At 38.1% G+C, this 22,655-nt stretch overlaps 1 protein-coding gene across 5 annotated transcripts in view; it reads right to left on the bottom strand.

Annotated features, from left to right (window-relative positions):
- UMAD1 (UBAP1-MVB12-associated (UMA) domain containing 1) overlaps positions 1-22,655 on the bottom strand; it is a 271,116-nt gene that overhangs the window by 62,775 nt on the left and 185,686 nt on the right. For all 5 annotated transcript variants that reach the window (XM_027102512.1, XM_027102514.1, XM_027102513.1 and 2 more), the window contains one exon: positions 17,004-17,077. In XM_027102512.1, the coding sequence (XP_026958313.1) occupies positions 17,004-17,077 (74 nt within the window). The remainder of the gene's footprint in view (positions 1-17,003; positions 17,078-22,655) is intronic.

Genomic DNA, 22,655 nt, shown 5'->3' with positions numbered 1-22,655 from the left:
ACTTGAGGATATGGGGAGGGGGAAGAGTAAGATGTGACAAAGCGAGAGAGAGGCATGGACATATATACACTACCAAACGTAAAGTAGATAGCTAGTGGGAAGCAGCCGCATAGCACAGGGAGATCAGCTCGGTGCTTTGTGACCACCTAGAGGGGTGGGATAGGGAGGGTGGGAGGGAGGGAGTGCAAGAGGGATATGGCAACATATGTATATGTATAACTGATTCACTTTGTTATAAAGCAGAAACTAACACACCATTGTAAAGCAATTATACTTCAATAAAGATGAAAAAAGAAATACTGAAATAAATAAAATGGTCTGATAGTTCAAAATTGACTTGGATAAGAAACTAGGGAATTATCTATTAACCAGGCTAAGCAGGTTTTAGATAGGCAATGATAAAAATGCAAAGTTACTCATCAGATCTTTTAGTGACTAAATAATGTTACACCAGAATCTGAATCCATTTTTCTTTCAGAGCAAAACTACAACTACTGAAGTTGAAAGTACAGAATCTGATTTCGGTTCTCAATGTCAATAGGCATGAAGTGGAGGTTTAAAAAAAAAGTAAAACTCATGGAGATTATCCAGCTAACAATGGTGCACTCCTTCTGTTCTGATTCAGTGGCCCTTTCTGCACAAGTGTGATTTCTGAGGGTCTCTGTAGGTCTGGTGTACAAGTGCTAAAATTCTCTTTCGTTGACTTTGGACTTGAAAGTTCACCCTGGTGAAGGCTACCCAGGCACTGGTTAACTGAAATTCAACTGCCATTGCTTCCTTCTTTCCTTCCTTCAACAACTATTTATTTGACACTTACCATATGTAAGTACTGTTTTTAGGCATTAGAGTTTCAGCAATAAATGAGACAGAGAAGATCGCAGCTTTCAACAATCTTACATTCTTCCAGTTATTACCTGTAACTTGTCAGATATAGCACACTATAAGCAACTGTTGAATGTAAACAGTATTTGATACACTAAAAATTGGGAATTAAAATTTTAAGGAGTAGCAATAATACCGATGGTCTAAAGAAAAGTTTCAGATGCTTATCATTTACTTATTTTGCCAACTTCTTAATTCTTGTGCAAGAAAGTCTTGTACTATTTTCAATAGCTAAGGAAGGCAAAACACATACCAAAAACACTTAGGAATCACTACTTAAAAATAAGAGAAAAAACACTTAAAATCACTTTTTAAAATACCATTTAAAATGTGTCTTCAGTCAGGAATGGATGCCAAAACAGTCAATACAAAGGAGAAATGTCCAAAACACAACAGAGTTTTGAGGAAAGGCATAACACATAATAGAACTAAGAGCCTCTTTAGGATTTGGGAATCAGAATGATCACTGAGCCTGCCTAATGGAATGATTAAAGATAACCTGAAAAACTAACAGAAACGATGGCAGAATCCGATGTAAATAATTCAATTTGGAAAGATGAAGTAACTTTACAAATATACTCCCATTAATCCGGCATTGAAAAAGTAAGGAATTTGGCCAACGTTACGAGTGTTTCAGTACTACGGTAATGAGCTGAACAAGTTATTCTGTCTTTGGTCTAATCTAAATGTTCATTCCTGCATGCAACTAATATTAAACATTTATTGAGTGCCTGACACATGCCATGCATGGTGCTAGGCACAGAGAACACAATGCTGAAGCAGCCAGGGTCCCCAGTTCATGATGCACCTGGTCACCATACAAGGAGCCAGAACACAGGTGTTTAAATGTGCAGAGAGAGCAGAAGAGAGGACTTTATGCTGCCTGAGGGAGACAAAGACGGCACCCAAGTTGAAAGATATTTGAGCAGGAGTTTGAAGGAGGATCGGAACTACACAAAGTGTTCATGAGGGGTGAGGCGTAAAGAAAGCACTCGAGGAAAAAAGGGAAATTGCACGCATAAACTCCAGGAGAAAGGAATATGCTCACGGCATGGTAAGAAACCCTGTAAAACGACACAGGACAGACCTGGATGTTTATACACTGGGCAGGGCCAGATCATGAAGGGACATGCACACCAGACAAAAGTTACTGGATTTTATCCTAGAAGAAGCTAAGAGCCCCCTATGTCATCAAATAAGGCAACTACATGGTCAGATCTGTGGCGAATGGACTGAATGAAAGTAAGACTAGGCATGAGGAGGCTATTTCAGAAAGTCTTTGCAATGGTCCATGTGAGAGATAGTAAGGCCTGACCCACTGCAGGTGGAGTGGAGAGGGAGAGGACAGGACAGATAAGTGAGCTAGAAACGAAGTGACTTGCTGATCAACTGGGTTAAGCTTGGGGGAGAGGAAGAAGTCAAGAGTAATTCGCTGGCTTCCAACTTGAGAAGACACCCGTCTCCACGCCAAGCATTCTATCAGCTTTCAGTTTTGGATTTTGGCTCCCTGAGACTGGTCACTGCTGATCTGCCTCATTCTCTTTGTCCTAAAGAATGTCCTTAGGCGCTACAGAAATACAGAGGCGGCCACCACCACCTCTGCGTGATGACAAGAAGGAAGCACCACCGCCTGTGCCTCCCTGCCTGGTCTACACAACCTTCAGCAACAACGGCAGCAATCCTGTAGGTGGCGCCCATTTTAATTCTGTACACAAATAATTAATCGAACTATAGTTATTATGGGCCCCAGGAGCACAAGGCACTACGGAAAATAAAAGCAACGTGCAGGTTTCTGCCGAGTTATGCAGGAAAGCAATACAGCACAAAGCAGTGGTCAGTCAGGTGCAAGTCCGAAATCCAGCTCCATTACTGTTACTCGTTATATGACCTTGGGAAACTGATGTTCTTGGGCCTTGGCTGCCTCTTCTATAAGATATCTGGATAATACAGCCTATCTCATTGGTAAAAATTAATGAGATAATACATGTAAATTTCCTACTAGCACCATGCCTAACTTATCGTAGATTCAAAAAATAAAAAGTAAATATCCTCCTTTATTTCCCATCCCCTTTTGACTACTCAAAGCCTTTCTGCTTCCAAACAGAATCCAGTTATCACCAATGGGTGTTTCTCTCTACTTCCCCATGTCTACTGTTGGCAAAAATGAAGCTTCTAAAATTAAAACAGGATGGTATCTATATCTATATCCAATATTCATCATCCCTTTCTTCCTTATTACTGGACCCTGATTTTGCTGAAGGTGGTAAAATACTAAGCAAAAAAACCATTTCCTAGGGTCCCTTGCCACTAGGGGTAGCCTAGTGTGTGACACAGTAGAGTCAGTAAAACTCTTGTTAGAGATTATTTGGAAAGTTTCTGGACATAGGTATTTTTATTCTCCCTCAACTAGCTTCCTTTTTCCAACTTCCTGGAAAGTCAGTATGATGGCTGGAATTGCAGTAGCTATCCTGCAACTATGAGGAAAAGATCAAGACTCATAAAATGTGAGCCTTGACATACTTGAGCTCCTGAAAAATGCTTCCACCACCTTCCACCAGACTTCTTGTCACATGGGAAAAATAAAGGCCTAAATTTAAGCCACTGCCTTTCAGGTCTCTGTAACTCTTCTGAGCCCAATTCCGAACTGATTGAGGAATTTCCTAAATTTAGGGATTTCCTTCAATCCTATTTTGGCATGAGTATCAAGGCATCAACCATAATTTCCTTCCAATTTAAAAAGAAACTCTTATTGAGTGTCCAGTATGTGAGATACTGTGTATGTAGACATAGAAATAAATATTACCTACTGACTCATTTTTTTTTAAACATCTTCATTGGAGTATAATTGCTTTACAATGGTGTGTTAGTTTCTGCTTTATAACAAAGTGAATCAGCATATACATATATCCCCGTATCTCCTTCCTCTTGTGTCTCCCTCCCACCTTCTCTATCCCACCTCTCTAGGTGGTCACAAAGCACTGAGCTGATCTCCCTGTGCTATGTGGTTGCTTCCCACTAGCTATCAACTTTACATTTGGTAGTGTATATATGTCCATGCCACTCTCTCACTTCGTCCCAGCTTACCCTTCCCCCTCCCCGTGTCCTCAAGTCCATTCTCTATGTTATCTACTGACTCATTTAATTCTTATAGTAACCCTTCAAAGTAAGTAGTGTCATCCTCATTTTACAGCAAAGGGACACGAAGGTCTGAGAGGCTAAGTACTTTATCAAAGGTACCTTAGTGATACATGGCGAGCCAAGATCGGAGCTCCATGTCTATTTGATGATGAAGTTCACATCCTGGCAGCTATCCATGCTACTGCAGGGGTTCTGTGAACTTACTACTGTGAGGAACCATGACTCCCAAGACAATGTCTCTCTAAATTAAGTACTCACTTTTCCTAGGTCGTCCGTACTGATACCTAAAATTCAACTGGGAAACCATCTTAAAATGTATGTGTAGAGCATGAAAAAAGTGTGTAGCAGGAGACCATGAAGTGGTTGATGTGGCAAGGGTGAGAGCTGCCTAGGCCTGAGGTACACTCTGCCTGAAAGCAGCTAGGCAGGGCTGACAATCTGGAAAGGAGGCTCCTTCTACCTGGGGCCGCCAGTCAACAAGGACCCTGAAGAAATCATGTTAAACTGGAAATCAGCATGTGAGCCTGAGGCATCGGAGAGAGAGTAAGTAAAGGTGTCCAATGTCACACACATTCTCACAGTAAAAAAAACTCATGATCTTGTCACACGTAATTTTTTAAAAGAGGAGTGAGAGACAAAATTGGGAGTTGTGTACATCTCTTATAACCTATTAAAAAGCACTTTAAATACAGACTTGTTCTATATATATTACATAAATATACATATAAATGCATATTTTAACTCTTTCTTCTTCACAATGAATCTGAAGCAGCCAACAAGAAGATTCACAATAATTTAAAAATTATAACTAGGAAAAATATAAAATAGGAGTATGAAATAAGAGGAAAATAAAGTAAGCAGACATGTATCCTATAGGGTCCTAAACAGTTACTAAAATTGAGCTGTAAATTTAAGTCTGAGCATCCTCTTGCCAAAGGAAAATGGAAAAAAATGACTAGGTACAAAATTCACAATGGCCATGAGAAAAAGAGAATACTACCACCTCAGGAGAAACAAAATATTTTCTGTTAGCATAAAAGCAATAAGAAATCAGAAGACCTAAGTGGGACTTCACACAGGAGAAACTAACAGAGCAGACAACGTCTCAGCAATTCCTCAATAGTAAATGTCACAGTGTATTCCACACAACAGTTTCTCACAGAGTTATTCAATCAAGCTGAAAAACAGTTCAGGGAAGGCAATCTGTGCAGGACTGAGGCAATGAGATAGGAATATACGGCTCTCCAATGGGCCGGCTTGATCTAGTAATAAATCCCGGAATATCTACATGAACAAAGAGACAGCATTTTCTTTAAATTATTCTCCAACCGAAACCAACTTAAGAAGTAGGATTATGCAACAGTTTCCTGACTCTTTTCAGTTCAGAAGTTCTGAGAAAGTTTTCAGGGGCTTTTTATTATGTAAATGGTACTTCAGTCCACTGGCACTGTGCTGCTCTTAGGTGTAGCACTTATGTGCTAATCTTTCCTCCTTCTCCAAGGAGAAATCGGCATTAAAAGGCAGAGAAAAGGTAGGCTGCATTACTTTAAAAAATTATGGCTTTTTGCTTTTACATTAGGAGGTTCTACTACACACACTTCCTATTATATAACTAATGTTAGAGAAAATTTATGAATTCACACCCATAATGATTTCTTAACTAATTTAAAAGGCAATGAGTGAAAGGCATGTACCTAAGAATATGACATTCCAAAAATGGACATTAAACAGTCCTTGAACAGGTAGAAATTAATATCAATTATGAACAGTGTAGGATGAACACAGGAGTTCACTGAAAAAAAAAACAAAACTGACGTATAGTAAGACATGGGGCCTGTTAGGTCTGGAAAGAAATGTAAAATCTATGTAAATTTAGCTGAGCTTAACTAAGGTGTAAATTTTTTCTATGTATTCATATTGATGCACTCTCGTAAGCATATTCACAGGAATCCTCAGTAAGGTACAAAGTGGAATATTCAGAAAACGCCAATTAGGCCAAGTACATACCTGCATGCCAGTTTTTCCACTGCATAAGGAGTCAGATGATATTTATCCTTCAAAAGAGTCTCTAGTTGTGTGTGAAGACAACATAAATATCATTGTGCTTTAACTTAAACTCTCTATAAAGTCACAAGAAGTTACGACTGTAACATGAACCAAAGGAGGAAAAAATAAGGACCATTTGATACTAATTAAAAAACAGGAGATTAGAAAAAAGATGGCTGTGGGAAATAGGGAACAGTTGTTCTCCCAACATGGACCTCTTACCCTGCTGATTCTGTGGTTTTTAAAACTACAAAAGTGAAAACTGGAAAAATGACAATAAAATTACTACCAACAGATAAACAGAATAACATTCTCTATGGTTTTTAAAATAACTTCTAAATTGGCGATAGAAAACTAAATTTGCTAAGCAAAAAGCTAGCATTTCCACATTTATTTCCTCCTTCTAAACACATACAATAAACACACATATTGGATCTAATGTAGCTCCATGCAATGCAATTACAGGTTCCCATTCTTTGATTCCAATTGCAATCAATTGCAATGAATTGAGGCATTCAATTCATTGAATTGATGAGGCAGGTGATTAAAGATGAGGCAGGTGATTAAAGTCACATAACTTTAACAAACGAAGATTGCTGAAGTTAAATAAATATCACTGTGGTCACTTTAAGCTACCTAGCTTCATCAAGCAGAGCTACAAAAGCAGCAGGTTAGCAGGTTTCTGGCAAGAAATAATTGGTGCTGAGCAACAGACTGTGTACATGAGCAGAAACATTGCATAAAACTCACATTGCTGGCTTACCCACACCATATGTGCATTTTGGATGGAAACAGGGGCAGCTCTCATACACCTCACATAGTTTGGCCTTTTCTGGCTAGGATGAATAAACATTATGTTTCCGTGTGCTAGTTAACCCCAATGGAAACCAGAAAATACCAGAATTATGACCTCTCAATTCTAATTTTTTCCAGCAAAACTGAATCTAGGACAAAGACACAGTGGTAACAAAAATATACAAATTTGAAGTTATGGAAAAGATCTTTACAAATACTGATAAGCATGCCTCAAGTTAATTCATCTTGCCAATGTTTTGAGCTATCAACAACCCACAGTAATCTGATTGTCAAATACAAAAGTAAAAAGTTTATAGATTTAAAGAAATAATAAAGCATTTCAATTGTTCTTTACCAGTGGTCAAATTTATCATTTCCCCAAACAGACTTTGTAAGCAAGAGCAAGGACCTTGAAAGTGGTTTTCACAGTCTGACAAGTTACCTGCAAGGACTTTTGCACAATTCCTTCCTAACAAGCATGAAAGCCTGATTAATCAATATCTAAAATCTTCATTATGCATCAGATTCTCCCCCTCCACCCCCCCCTCCATCCCCCAATCAAAGCAGCAGTATAAAGGTTGGCGTTTGGTGGCAAAATTCCAATTCACTTTCCAAAGAGGTAAATGGCCAGGACTTCTGGGGAGGAAAAGATCTCAGACACTGCATCTAATCCCCCTACTTCACTGACTAAGAATTGAAGTTGAAGAGAAGCTTAGCAACTTGTCCTAGATCAAACACTTGGTGAGCAGAGGAATCCAGCAAAAATGTACTTTCTACTATATTATATGGTCCAGTAATTCAAGTGAAAATAAAGATTGGAGAGATGCACTCTACAAAATCTTTTTCCCAAAAGGTATCCTGCATAGCAGGATAAACACATCAAAGAATTAAATTTACCATTTAAATGATATAAACAGTGCAATAATCCAACTGTGCTTCATTTCCCAGTAAATCACAAATTTGAAATGGTTCTGTATTAGGAAAAACAAAAAACAGAAATCCTTGCACTCATCTTGGATAAAATTATATTCTCATAAACTAACTGTTATAAAGGGAGAAATTAATATCTTCAAACTAAGAGTCTCAGAATCAGATATAGAGGCAAAAGCAAGATTTGTAGACAAATACATGTTCAAACCAGTAACCCACAACCTTTTGGGGGGAGGGGGAATATGACTTTATAACTGATACTATGACACTGACAGGTAGATCAATGAGAACAGTCTGGGCCACGTGATTTCTAATGATATGTGAAGAATAAACTCCAAGTCACCTCACTCTTCTCCCTGCTGGAAAGTCCCCTAGGTGAGAGGACAGATGTTTCGACAAACCATGATCAGATGTGATGCTCTGGGATCAACTAATTAAGAGATCTTAAACTTAAATAATCCAAGGCAGGTAAGTACCTACATATCTCCTAAAGATCATCCTCAGTAGACTGTTCCATCATTTTTACTGCCATCCAAAATAGTTCTTCTGTTAATAAGCAATATCCTCACCATCAGACTTACTATCATTTAAAATATAAGATATACTCATTATAGACAAATAGGAAAATCTGAACACTGGACAGTATGATTTAACCTATTTATCTATCATTCCAAAGGCAACTACTCTTAATGTTTTTATGTATTACATCATCTTTTTCTGCACAGTTTTTTTTTTTTTTTTTTTTTTTTTTTTTTCCATACGCGGGCCTCTCACTGTTGTGGCCTCTCCCGTTGCGGAGCACAGGCTCCGGACGCGCAGGCTCAGCGGCCATGGCTCACGGGCCCAGCCGCTCCGCGGCATGTGGGATCTTCCCGGACCGGGGCACGAACCCGTGTCCCCTGCATCAGCAGGCGGACTCTCAACCACTGCGCCACCAGGGAAGCCCTTCTGCACAGTTTTTATATAGCAATAATCATACTGTAAATATAATTTTGTACCTCAAATCTTCTAACTGAAATTATGAAACCAAGAGTCTTTATTGAAAACTAATCATAAATTTCACTTATGAAAACTAAAAAATATTCCATTAAGTGGATTGCCATCTTTCTGTACATACAACTTCTTGTGGATTTAAAAGATTATTTTCTCAGAATAGAATCCTAAAAGTGGAATTACTGTCAAAGTATATTAATGTCTTTATGGTTCTTGATACTTGCAAAAATGCTTACCAAAAATGGTTGTACCAATTTAAACTGCCTTCAATAGCAATTCCCATTATACCTGTATTTGGACTATGAATATCTTGTGAGAATTAACAGTTTCATAATCATCTTTACACCCGCCATGAGGCAGGAGATAGATGGGTCCCAGGCTGAACAGTTTCTCCCCTGTGGACAGAAACTCCATAATAGCAGAAACTCCATAAAAGCAGGATGATGGAGGAGGCTGGGCCCTGCCCAGATAAAAGGCCAAATATTCCTCATTCTTGAAGTCAAGGAGACCTCCCCGACTACACATGTGCAGAAAGGCCCCTTGGAGGTCAAAAAGGGAGGGGGCACCATCCCATAGTAAGTGATGTCAACTAACCATAGGCCTCTTCACTAGAATCCTTCTTGGCTAAGAGATGTGCACGCACACAGGGAAGGACCCTGAGATATAACAAATACAGACTCAGAACCAGGCAAAGTAAGAATGACTGGTCAAAGGAAACCCGCAAGAAATGCCCCATAAATGTGATTCAAACTACCATGTGGGCGCGACTCTCTCTCTGAGCCCGCCCGTGTGTCTATCCACACGTACTGTACTCTTTTTCCTCCTAATAAACACTTTACTTGCTTCACTACTTTCCGTCTCTATGTGGAAAGTTGCTTCTACACAGCTGACGGGCCAGGGCCTTGTCACTGGCCACTAGTCCCTGGTGGTCTGGTGGCTAGGATTCAGCGCTCTCACTGCCGCTGCCCAACCTCAATCTCTGGCTGGAAACTGAAATCCTGCTTCAAGCTGCCACAGGCTGAGGCCACCCGAGATCACTCATACTTTAAATTTATAAACTTATATACCATAATTATACTAAAAAATTCTTAAAACCGAAATCCTAACACCCAGTGGATGAATGTTTGCTATTCTTGAAACTATTCTTGAGAATCACTCGAGTCTCTTTTTTTCCTATACCACCCAACCTCAATTCTTTTCTACACACAAGTAGGTCTTTAATAGGATAATCTTATACCCCCTTTTAAGGAGTGGTAACCAAAGTCTACATCATATGGAATTTATAAAGTTCAAGGATATTCTCATTCATTTTAATGACTATATAAAAGAAAAGAACAAGGAAATTCATCCCTACCGAGTCTGAAGGCTCCTATAGCTTTGTTAAAAGACATAAAGGAAGTATTCATTCTATACTTTGTATTCATTCTATATCTTTTTCAAAAAATCAATTTTTGTTCCCTAAATTACTCAACTATGAATTTCACATGTAACTCAACAATTTACAAATATGCAAATAAGAAATTACAAATACTGTGTACTAGATTGAGATGTGTGCTTCAAATGACATGAATAAACAAAGTCCCCCATATCTTTACTGTACTTCCCAGGGATTCTAATATTATGCATTTAATAATCTTAGCAAACACTTTGTTGTTGTTGCTACTACCTTACTGTTTTGCAACTGCTATTAAATTTCCTAGTACAAATTGGCTGTAAGATTATTTTAGATCTTCATTAAAAATTTTATATTAAATACGCAATAAGCTACTATGGTTAACAGAAGTTGGGAGATTATTAGTGTCACAGTTTATTATTATAAGTAATTTTTGTGTCTTCTGTCAGTATAACCACAGTATCTCAATACCACCAGCTGATAATAATCTTTATAAATCCTACTTTGCAGCTATACCATCTGTTAGTTATTATTTTATACGTCTCCATATGCATATGTGGATTAGTTGTCATTCAAAACAAATATACAAATGGAATTGTGGTTTTGTGGGGAGTTTTTTATTGGCTTGTTTTTGTTATCTTTAGGCTAGTGAACTAAATAAATAAACATATTCCTATATCTTTGAGACCAAAAATAAATGCAAATTTCAGTTACACAAACTTCCAGTTATAAGTCATGAGAATGTAATGTACAGCATGGGGAATACAGTCAATAATACTGTATTAACTTTGTATAGTGACAGATGGTTAACTAGACTTATTGTGGTGATCATTTTGCAATGCATACAAATGTTGAATCACTATGTTGTATACATGAAACTAATATAATATTGTATGTCAAATATATTTCAATAAAATAAAGAGCCTAACAAAAATGCAAATTTAAAAATACTTTTTGTAGTACAAATAAAAGAAATTTAAGTTCAACTAACAATCCAAAAGTATCTGCTAAAACTGGTTAAAATTAACAGTCACCAAAATTGGATATAATTATATTAAAAAACTGATATTTCCATATTCATAGCTCTCAAAGTACACCTACAGACCAAAAAGCAATAGGTCCACTAGTAAATTAGTAGCTAATATGGTTCCAGTTTTCACAATATAAAACACTTTCCACGATTGAAGATTAGAAAAGAATGACTACTTACTTACTTACTTGTAATGTTAATTCCCTGAAGAAATGAATCATAATGACAAAAATTCAAAACAAGGTCCCCCATTAATCTGTGGGTTTATCCCCATGAGCTGTAAATAACCAGGCTCCTACAGTAGCAGAGAGCAATAAGTAGTTGTAATGTCATTACAACTCACTACCAAAATTTACCCAGAAAGGCAACAAGAAAAAAAGAAGGAAAAGAAGGAAGATAAACTTACAATTGGATAATTAGTTCCAAATTATCACTTTTTCCCCAAGTACTAGAGTCTAATGACTTTAATAAGCCCAAACACGGTTTACAGGAGCTTTATACACTACACAACAAAAACATGGTGAATTCTGTTAAGAGTTACCAATGGCAATTAAAACATGAGACGAAAGCACAACCTGGGAGAAACCACATTTGATGACTAAATAGTTCATTGTTTCCTTAAGTTACCCTATTTTAGGTAATGATACTTTAGGATCATATACAGGGAAAGCTAAGGTACAAACAGTAGTAAATAATTAAAGTCATCATTAATAGAAACCCTGAAATATTTAGAGAGGGGGATTAAAGAAGAGAAAAATGTACTTAAGTTATGATTTCCTGGAATGAATGCTATATTATTTTCTGTTTCTTGAAGTAGAAAGTCCCACTAATTACTTATACAAAAAAAATATGCTGCTTTTCATAGAGTCTTTTGTGTATTAGAATAAGTTATACTCCAACTTTGTAAAATTTAACTTATTTGATGCCCAAACCAGATCTCCTTTTTTTCAAATTATATTTCATCTAGATGTTAGAATTTCCATGATGTCTGTGAGACAGCTGTGCTTGGAGAGGCAACACAGTTTTGAAGTATACTTGGGCTATAAAGTATAAGGGAAAACATCGTAGACTACTTAACAAAAAATATATATACATTTTTAACAAGTTTATTGGAGTATAAATAATAATCAACACAATGGTGTGTTAGTTTCTGCTGTATAACGAAGTGAATCAGCTACACGTATACATATAGCCCCATATCTCCTCCCTCTTGCATCTCCCTCCCACCCTCCCTATTCCACCCCTCTAGGTGGTCACAAAACACCGAGCTGATCTCCCTGTGCTATGAGGCTGCTTCCCACTAGCTATCTATAACAAAATATTTTAACTGCCATTAAAACTGCAGTATAGCACAGGCCAGGTTCCATTCATTTTTTAAAATATTTTATTACCTGTCATTGAGATCCATGTGGGGAAAGTAGTTTCATACCATGATTTGCTTCTGTATGTCTAAAATGTTTTTAATGAGGGATTTCATTTCACAGGAATTTATATTAATCATATAAAATTAATTGTATAAATAGTAAAAAAAAATTTTTTCATGGTTCAAAGCTCACCTAATACATGAAGCCTTGCCTGATTCTCCCTAATGATATTTCTTCCTCCACTAAAGTCTCAGTTATCTTTGTAGTTATGGAATTTAAGAAACTTATTTATTCCACTTTATATTATAAGGACATGTGGAATTTTCTAATTTTCATGAATAGATTGAGAATGTCAGCTTCTATAAGTTAGAATCACGGAGTCTTACATATCTTCATATCCTCTCTGCCCCATGTCCAACAATTCCTCGAAAATAGTAGGCAATCTACATGTTTATCTGAATTCACCAAAAAAACTTTTTGGGGATACTAAAATCTACCTTCTCCAAAGGGTCTCTAGAAAAACAACTTATGTTTTGGTAATTAAGAGTGTTATTTTGAAGCTCTATGGAACCCACACTAACTGACCAAATATGTTTTCGTTATAAATAATATTTCAATATATAGCCATTAAAAATGAAAATAATGAGACTTTCCTATTAGGTACAATAGTTACAATGTTTTAATCGATGCATGTCTTTCAAAAAATCAACTGAAATCATTATACTTTGCCTTGCTAATGTACTGAGTGTCAAAAATAATCTAAATTAACAGATTTTTTTTTTATGGGTAACTCTAAGAAATATAAGAAAAACATTTTTTTTCACAGTGAGAAAAAAATAACTGTGTGTTGATAATGTAAGATGGAAAACAGAACTAAATGAAGAGATTTACTCATAAGACAGCATTTGCAGAAGACCACTTATTATTCATGTATCCATCTAGAAATCATTGACTGGGCACCTATGTCACATCATATATGTCTGTGCAGAGGCTGTAAAGGTAAAGAAGGTGGAGTCTCCACCTTCCAGGAACTCACACTATAGTGAAGTCATAAAAGACAACACAAGTAGTAAAAGGACTCTGGGGTTATCTCTGGCTGGGAAAGCAGGGAAAAGAGTTCACAACGAAGGTGACACTTGAACAGGGCTTTGAGTTTAAGCTTTATTCTGTAGATTTCAAGGCATTTGGGGGCCTGAACTAAAAACAAAACAACAACAAAAAACCCTGCTGTTCTTTTTCAGAAAGGGATTTGGGAAAGAAGCTGCTTGTCTAATAACAGTCAAGTGGACAGATGAGGATGGAGTATGAGGAATCAGATTTGGAAGATATTTGAATCAAGAAGAACATCAACATCAAGAATCAACAGGACTTGATGACAGATTTGATAAAGGGGGGCTGAGAAGAATGAGTCAAATGACATTTTTAGGCCTTTAATTTGCCAAGACAGATGATGACATTCCATGAAATCTAGATTATCAGTTAACAGCTGTTTATTGAGCACCTTCTATGTTCCAGACATTATTCTAGACCCACAGTCTATTTTCACTGTAGTCAGGAGAGGCAGACAGTAAACAAGTGGATAATCTGAAATAGTGATAACCGTGATGGAGAAAATAAAACAGGGTTACGTGAGAGTGACTGGGGGAAGAGACACTTTAGCTGAGGTCCTCACGAAGACTGACACTTGAACTAAGACCTTAATGGTAAGGGGGCAGGCAAGTGAGGCTCCAGTAAAGAAGGGGTAGCAAACGAAAAGGCTGAGCTAGGAAAGAGCTTAACATGATCAAGGGACAGAAAGGCAGCTGGTGGACGGGGATGGGGTTTGGGGTATGAAGAGAAATGAAGTCTGAGAGCACATGGAGCACCCTGTAGCCCACTGTAAAGAGCTTAGCAGTGATTCCAGTTACAGTGGGCAGCCAGCATGTTTGAAGCCAAGGAGTGATGTGATCTGATTCAATTTCTGCGAGCTGTGAAGAGAACGGACTTAAGGGGGAAGAATGGAGGCAGAGAGTCTGGGCGAAAGTGGTGGCTTAAATTCCTAGCAGTGCCCATGTTGAGACGGGGTTAGAGTCTGGATATAGAGAGGGAGAGGTGATAGGACTTACGGGTGGAACTGCATGTAGACTGTGAGGGAAAGAAAGGAACCAGGGGTACCTCAGGGGGTGTGATTCTAAACCAGTATATAAAGCGTGGTGTTATTAAACAGTGATGGTGAAAACTTGAGCAGAGAGAAGCTTCAGGGTGGTGGGGTCAGAAATCAATAGTTCTTCTTTGCTCAAGTAAAGGCTGAACTGTTTAGAAACTTGTAAGTGAAATGGCAGGTAGACAGCTGGATACAGTCTACAGCTCTGGGGTGAGGTCTATGTGGAGATATACTTTGGAAGTCATCAGACTCTTCAAAGATTTTAAAACCATGAGACTAGATAAGACTCATCTTGACCCGTCAAGGTAGATTATGGGGCGGGGAGGGGTAGGAAACATGAAGCAATGTTTGTGGTTTTAGATTTTTAAAGCAAGGAATAATAAATTCCATTTTGGACACTTAAGGTGGGGATAAGTGATTAGTTGGCTTTTCTGTGGTGAATCACACTAGCCTCTAAAAGTATTTTAGTATTACCCTCTTGTACTGACCTAACCCTGTCATCTCATTTGGAGTCTCCCTATTTCATTTCTGCTACATCAGTAAGCTCTTTGAGAGCAAACGGTGTCTTCCCAATCCCCAGCAACTATTCAGAGAGAAGGCACTTTTATCTGTTATACCATGAGTATAAAAATCCAGTCTTAATGGTTAAGAATTGACTGTATAGTGGAGAGACTAGGAAGTAGCACAATAATGAGCTAGTTTCAAATCTCTGAGGATCTATTCTCAAAAGTTTCTTTCCTTCAAAATTAATCTTGGAATTCTTCCTATCAATAAATCGACTTTGAAAAATAATTGAGTTCCGCAGACATTTCCACTGAATCACATACATAACTAAGCAGTTAAATTCAAGTAATCACGGATGATTTCTAAACCATCTTGGTGGTTCTTTCCTAAAGCTCAAATATATCAACCTTTATTTCCTATCAAAGATGCTACTTATGTTCAGTACTCAATAAATATCTGAATACATAAAAGAGATCAAGATGCTTCAACATATAGACAGGAAATTTTTCTTTGTCCTTGTATCTTTTTTCTCAGTACTATATACTCAGCCCCTTGCACAGTGCATTGAATACAGTCAGTGCTTAATAAATATTTGTTGCATGCATTAATAAAAAAACAACAATGCACAGTTTTATGGGAAAGATGGCTCTTTTCTTCTTCTACATCAATTTACTTCCCATGTAACTTCTTTAAATGTTTTTCTCTTGATTATAAAATATTTACTCACTGTGGAAAATATAAATACAAAAAAATCTCTCTTCTGGGCTTCCCTGGTGGCGCAGCGGTTGAGAGTCCGCCTGCCGATGCAGGGGATATGGGTTCGTGCCCCGGTCCGGGAGGATCCCACATGCTACGGAGCAGCTGGGCCCGTGAGCCATGGCCGCTGAGCCTGCGCGTCCGGAGCCTGTGCTCCGCAACGGGAGAGGCCACAGCAGTGAGAGGCCCGCGTACCGAAAAAAAAAAAAAATCTCTCTTCTTAAGATGACTATTACTCTCTATTTATAACTCATGATTGTATTCATTCATTCATTTAACAAATATTTTTGACTTCCTGTTCTGTGCTAGGCTTTGCGGATACGGTGATGAATCAAACAGGTCAGGTTCCCTGATGTCACGCCAGTGGTATGCAATACCCTCACGTTCTACATGTAGAATATAAGTAGAGGTGTGTCACCACACAGAAGGTTTCAAAATCCAAGGATATCTCTTCCACTCTAATAGTTAACATTCCCCCAAAGTCTTAAAAATGACTATTTCAGTGATTAAATAAGGTTAGTATGTTTCTACACAGAATATGAAAGTATGTGAACTACACGTTCACATACCCACAAAGAACAAATAATTTTCTCAGGTGGAAAAGAACAAAAGCCTTAGTCTTTTTACCAAACAATGTCAAGGAGTGTACTTTGATGGTGGAAATGCTAATGTAGGACAGTTCTGAATAAGTTATTTTCAAACCTTTCTCTATAGGTTCATATATTACCTATTTATTCAAATGTAATAGAAAATAATCTCTCAAGTAAAAATAATTCAAATGTTTTAACTTCAGTGTTCTATTCCTCTATTTCCAACAGAGTTTCCATTAGCAGCACTGGGAAAAGCTTAGCATTTAGGAAGTCACTCCTGCCTGCCATACCCTGATTTTCAGCAGATCACCTATTCTCCTGATACCTAGGCACCTATTTGCATAGCAAGAGTGGAAGTTACTATTTATCCTCAGCGGTGTACATAATCACATTGACTTATTCGGTTTTACCCCAAAAGGACTCATTGAGTTTCACTTACCTCCAAAGTCTCATTGCCTTCGATGTCTGAAGTTTTGCCTCTTGCTGCCACTCTTTGCTCATGAGGTGTATCTCCTATGAAGCAAAAGAAAAAAATAAAACTTTACCATACCACTGTGGCCAAACTGTCTACTATTTATTTGAAATATCTTTCGCATGTTTCACACTGTGGAAGCAATTACTACTTCCTTTGTTACAAAGTAAACAAGTTAATATTTAAGAACAGTAATTTTATAAAGGTCACAGAATCATCCGTAAATACATAGGTATACAATCTAAACCAGAAATGTATCCTGCTTTATATAGGTTTACTCTGGAAAAATCAAGTGAATTTATATTTTGGAAATCAAGTCATACTTCAAATAAACTAGGAAAACTTATAATTTGAAGATAAAGCAAATTATTTTCAAACATTAAAAGTCTTGGGGCTTCCCTGGTGGCACAGTGGTTGAGAGTCCGCCTGCTGATGCAGGGGACACGGGTTCGTGCCCCGGTCCGGGAAGATCCCACATGCCGCGGAGCGGCTGGGCCCGTGAGCCATGGCCGCTGAGCCTGCACGTCCGGAGCCTGTGCTCCGCAACGGGAGAGGCCACAACAGTGAGAGGCCCGAGTACCGCAAAAAAAAAAAAGTCTTAAAAAAAAAAGTCTTTATAATATGAATAACTGTCCCTCAAATTTGTTTTTTAATAAGGTTTACTCTTTATAAGTGTTTACTTGTGTCTCTGTGGATTTGCCTCAGAGTAGCTATATATGTTTGCATGTAGTAATTAACCATATGTCAAACAATTTTTACAGCAGGAAAGAACAATGAACAAATTCATAAATTAGCATTCAGTTAATAGTTTGATTCCTAAAGGTGGTGCCTGGGAGGGTTATATTACTAATCAAAGCTGGTGACTAGGCTGCCTCTAAGGACATAGGACAGACAGAAATATAGTTAGGTAAGTACAGGCATAATTTAATGTATTAGTGTACTATTATAATTTATTAACTAATAATCTGTGATTAACATATGGTAGGTAAAGAAACAATCAGCGTACTTCTTAAAAGCATAATGAGAGGTTAATTTAGTAATCTGTAAACTGCTCTTCCCATAAAATTAAGCCAGCTCAGGAATGTCTACAACAGGGAAGATTACAAAATTCATATATAATGACTTGGCTGACACTAAAGGTTAGGAATTTGTTAACATAGGGAAGGTCACAGTCTTCATTGGAGGTAACAAAGTATGAAAGTCTGGGCTGGGCTTAACTTTTCCACAGTGAAACACGAAAGTTTAGTTTACCAGGCTGTAGTCAAGAAAGGGGCCTGCGAAAATTTTAAAGAATTAAATAAAATTCTGTTAAATTCTAAAACCATAAAGCAAGAATTAAGTTGGTAGTTTATTTACTTAAAAGTAAAGGAAATCCCCCAAATGTGTAAAACCCAAGCACATCATGCATATTCCAGCCTACAAGTTGTGTTCTCAGCTAAGTACAGCATTATTACTAGTGGGCAGAACCCAGCATATAGTAGGTGTTTCCATAAAAGCTGAGTAAATTAGTGAACTTCTATTTATAGTTTCTAGTCTATAAAACTGTGATAATACTAAATGGTATGTAATAAAAGTTTTATTTGAGCATATGGTTAGTGTTTTTCCTCTAAACCACATTTGTGAAACTTAAAAGGCAAATTTATTAAATACCATTATGATGTATTGTTATTAGTGATCTGTACTTGGAGCATAAGTTGTTAGATTTTAAAAACAGTTAATGGGGCTTCCCTGGTGGCGCAGTGCTTGAGAGTCCGCCTGCCGATGCAGGGGACACGGGTTCGTGCCCCGGTCCGGGAGGATCCCACATGCCGTGGAGCGGCTGGGCCCGTGAGCCATGGCCGCTGGGCCTGCGTGTCCGGAGGCTGTGCTCCGCAGCAGGAGAGGCCACAACAGTGAGAGGCCCGCGTACCGCAAAACAAACAAACAAACAAAAAACAGTTAATGATTTTTTAAAAGAATCATACTGAAACAAAAGCATTAGGAACTTTTCTTTTTTTTTTTTTTTGAGGCAGACTCTCAACCACTGCGCCACCAGGGAAGCCCAGGAACTTTTAAATTACATCTATAGGATAATAGAGGTAATAGTTGTTAAGTGAAAAATTATGTCAACTTACGTTCATGACCCAGGATGTCAAACAACAATTTTGGTTTTTTAAACTTATTGTTTAAACTGACCATTTATTTGCACATCAGGAAGAATCTTATTTTCAGAAATTCCCCCTTGTCTCTGAAAGTTAGGGATAAGCTAATCAACCCCCAGTTCACAGATGGCAAAACCAATGCACAAGTTGTTTAGTTTGCTTGGGTAAAGGCAATGAGACCACTGAGACCACAACAGCATGAGCAGACAAGGTAATGCAAGTCTCTGTATATTGAGGTCAGGTGTGTTTAATAACTCACATGCCTGAGGTTGATACGGAAGTATGTGACATCCAATATGAAAGGTCATTTACTCAAGAAAGATATTTTTTCACCTTTTAAAATGATTATTGGGCCATCCCCTAGCCATACAAACACTATTTGGCTGAAATCATTCAGCACAAAGTCTGTGCTTCCTTTGCCAGTTTCTAATTCCAAGGTGTGTATCTGTACCACACTTTCTCCATTTCTCCCTACTGCCTGAATAACCAAAAAGGTTATCAGCCAGTGCTCTTGACATCACACAACACATCTGCCTGGAAGCAACTGTACAATCACTATTTCCTGGAATGCCATATCTGGCGATGACTCAGGACAATAACTGATTACAAGGAAAAATGCCATCTGCTAGATGATTCTCTATAAACAAAGGCACAAACCGAAAACTACACAAACAACAAACAGAAAAGAACAGGTCACAGTGAAATATAACTTTTGAAGTTTTTTCCTCCCACTGAAGAATTATTTGATCATGGTAAAAATTCAATTATTTTCTCTAACTTGTTATAACCCACATGAAAGTTAGATACTTCAACAATAAAGATGCATGTGATGAACGTGAAATAAGGTACTTTAGTTTTCAGACATCAGTTAATTCTAACTTATGTGCTGTATAGATTCAAAAATTTCATTTGCAAGTCAGCTGTTTAAAAGGAAGGACAAAAACAACAAAATAGATGCAAACTATTACATGTAGAATGGATAAACAACAAGATTCTACTGCATAGCATAGGGAACTATATCCAATCTCCTGGGACAAACTATAATGGAAAAGAATACAAAAAAAGAATGTCTATATGTGTATAACTGAGTCACTTTGCTGTACAGCAGAGATTGGCATATTGTAAATCAACTATACTTCGATAAGAAAATGAAAAGAAACAATAAAAATGTTCACAGTATTTACATTTCATAATGTCTTGTTTATAACACCACAGTTGATTCTCACTACGGCGCAGCAAGACATCCTCCCCATTTCCCTCCTTCCACAGTTTACTGACGGCAGAGGTTCTCAGGGACTCACCTAAAGTCTCCCAGGTAGAAGTCAGCCATAGTGGGAGCAGAGCCCAGTCTCCTGACATATCTGGGGGGGACTGTGTGGTCCGGTGGAAGGTTCCAACGGATGGTGGCTGAGGTGGGGAGAATCGAGCTCCTAAACTGGGGATCAGTGCGAAGAAGAGCCCAGGGCTCCGAAACCTGGTCCAACCCCACGGGCCCCCCTAACACTTCTCTCTACTCCATTTTTCTTCCACAGGCTCCATGGGTTATCTGGTCTCTTCCCTTTCCGCTGATAATGCCAAATACTCCTGATCAGAACAAGCCTCTGTCCTTCCTTCTGGTCCTTCAAGGCACACACACGGTCCCCTTGATACTTTCCCATAAGTTTGAAAGGCTGGAAACAGTTTTATAAGAGGCAAAATCCCTCTTAAACTACAGCTATGCAATTTTCTTGGTTTAATGTGTAGTTTTTATTTAGAGTGAGTAAACGAGAAAGGCCGTATATGCATACTAATGAAGCTCTTTTAGAATTTAAAGGACTGAAGTGAAATTCATCTGTATTTTAGATTAGTGGGGCTACATAGTAAACATTTTAGGATTTGTGGGCCATATTGTCTCTGTTACAACTTCTTGACTCTATCATTGTAGCCAGGAGCAGCCATAGATAATATACAAACCAATGCATGTGGCTGTGTTCCAATAAAATTTTGTTTACAAAAACAAGTTGAGTCAGGCTGTAGTTTCCAGATCCCTGTTTTAGAGAATATATATATACTCCACCTTTTCTAGGATAAAAAGCTGAATTATGTTACATAAGGAAATGAGAAAGGGACATCATTAGCATATCATCATGATCCCATTCTACTGGGTGAATTTGGTCGAGGGAGAGGAGAAAAGTGATGAAGAGCGAGCACTAGGTACAAGGGAAAGTGAAAAGAGCAGAAACCCTCAGTGATGGGAGGGGGAACCTGAATGCCTGTTTGGATCACCGGAGGAGATTTGTTCTGGGGAGGGGTGGTGGGTGAGTAAGGGAGCACCTTCATTCCTTAGGTCTCCTTCAATGTGGAGGAAACTCTAGTAACATTCACCCCAGCCTCCGTCCACTCTCCAATCCCCGAGTTGGTGATCTGGAAAGACTCAGCTGCACATGGTTCTGCCCTCCCCCTTCTCGTGGGGAGGACCAGAGAGAACTGGGCTCTGTCTGCTCTGACCCTCCACAGGGGCCTCCTCCCACTTGGGGAAGCCTGCCCCAGCCTAGAAGATCCTGTAACAGGATGGAGTTCAATCTAATTCTGGGGTTCAGATTAGGAAACCCATCTGCTCCTTGATGGAAGCCACATTCTTCAACACTAGCTTTATAGGCAATAAAGATGAGAATTTGGTCTCCATCTGTTTTTTGGTTTTGTTTTTTTTTTTTTTACTAAATTGGCCAGATCTTATCTGGGTAAGAAGGGTGTTATTATTGGAACGCCCTAGAGTCCAACAAGACTGGGAATGGGCTGGTATGGACAGAATTGGAGCCTGCCTACATACGAAAAGCTGTGAATACAGAAATCTGTTTTCTTTCTTTTATTGGAGAGGAATTATCTAGAACTTCATATCTGAGAATGCAGTCTACAAAACACTAGTTTCAAGGGGTTTGCATGGAAAAAATATTTCTGTGGTCAAAAGTATGAGAAAAAGCTACAGAATGCATTCCCTTACAACGATTTCCAATGCACTGTAACATATTAAAGGCTCTGAGAAACTCTTCAGTAAAGAAAGTAAAAAAATGATTTCCCAATGTTTTTGACTATAAAGCCACTTTATTCATTGGATACCTATTAAACATCTTGCAGAGTGACACACTATGGGAAATGCTGATAGAACATTGCTGAAGTTAAAACTGAATATGAAATATATTATTTTTACCAGACTTTTAAGAAGACCCTCAACATTGCCAAATGTGTTATTTAGCTCTTGAACATTCATTTTATACAATGTTAACTCACACTTATTTTCCTTTAGATGATTCTTTTCACAACTCCCTGTTAATTCATTTAATTGCATTTGGGGCAGACTTGCAGAATGGACTGCATTCTATTACATGATTCTGATTCCAGAATAGCTGATAATCTACAGAGGAGAAAAGGATAGCCAGACACCTTGAAGGCAGGAGAAAGCCCCAGTGCTCAGAAATATCTCCCCCACAAATTCTACCAA

Source organism: Aethalodelphis obliquidens, unplaced genomic scaffold (genome assembly GCF_003676395.1).
Source record: "Aethalodelphis obliquidens isolate GAN/ISIS:26980383/991018 unplaced genomic scaffold, ASM367639v1 scaffold5, whole genome shotgun sequence".
Taxonomy (NCBI): domain Eukaryota; kingdom Metazoa; phylum Chordata; class Mammalia; order Artiodactyla; family Delphinidae; genus Aethalodelphis; species Aethalodelphis obliquidens.
Note: the sequence above shows the minus strand (reverse complement) of the source record. Positions and strands in the feature narration are given on the sequence as shown.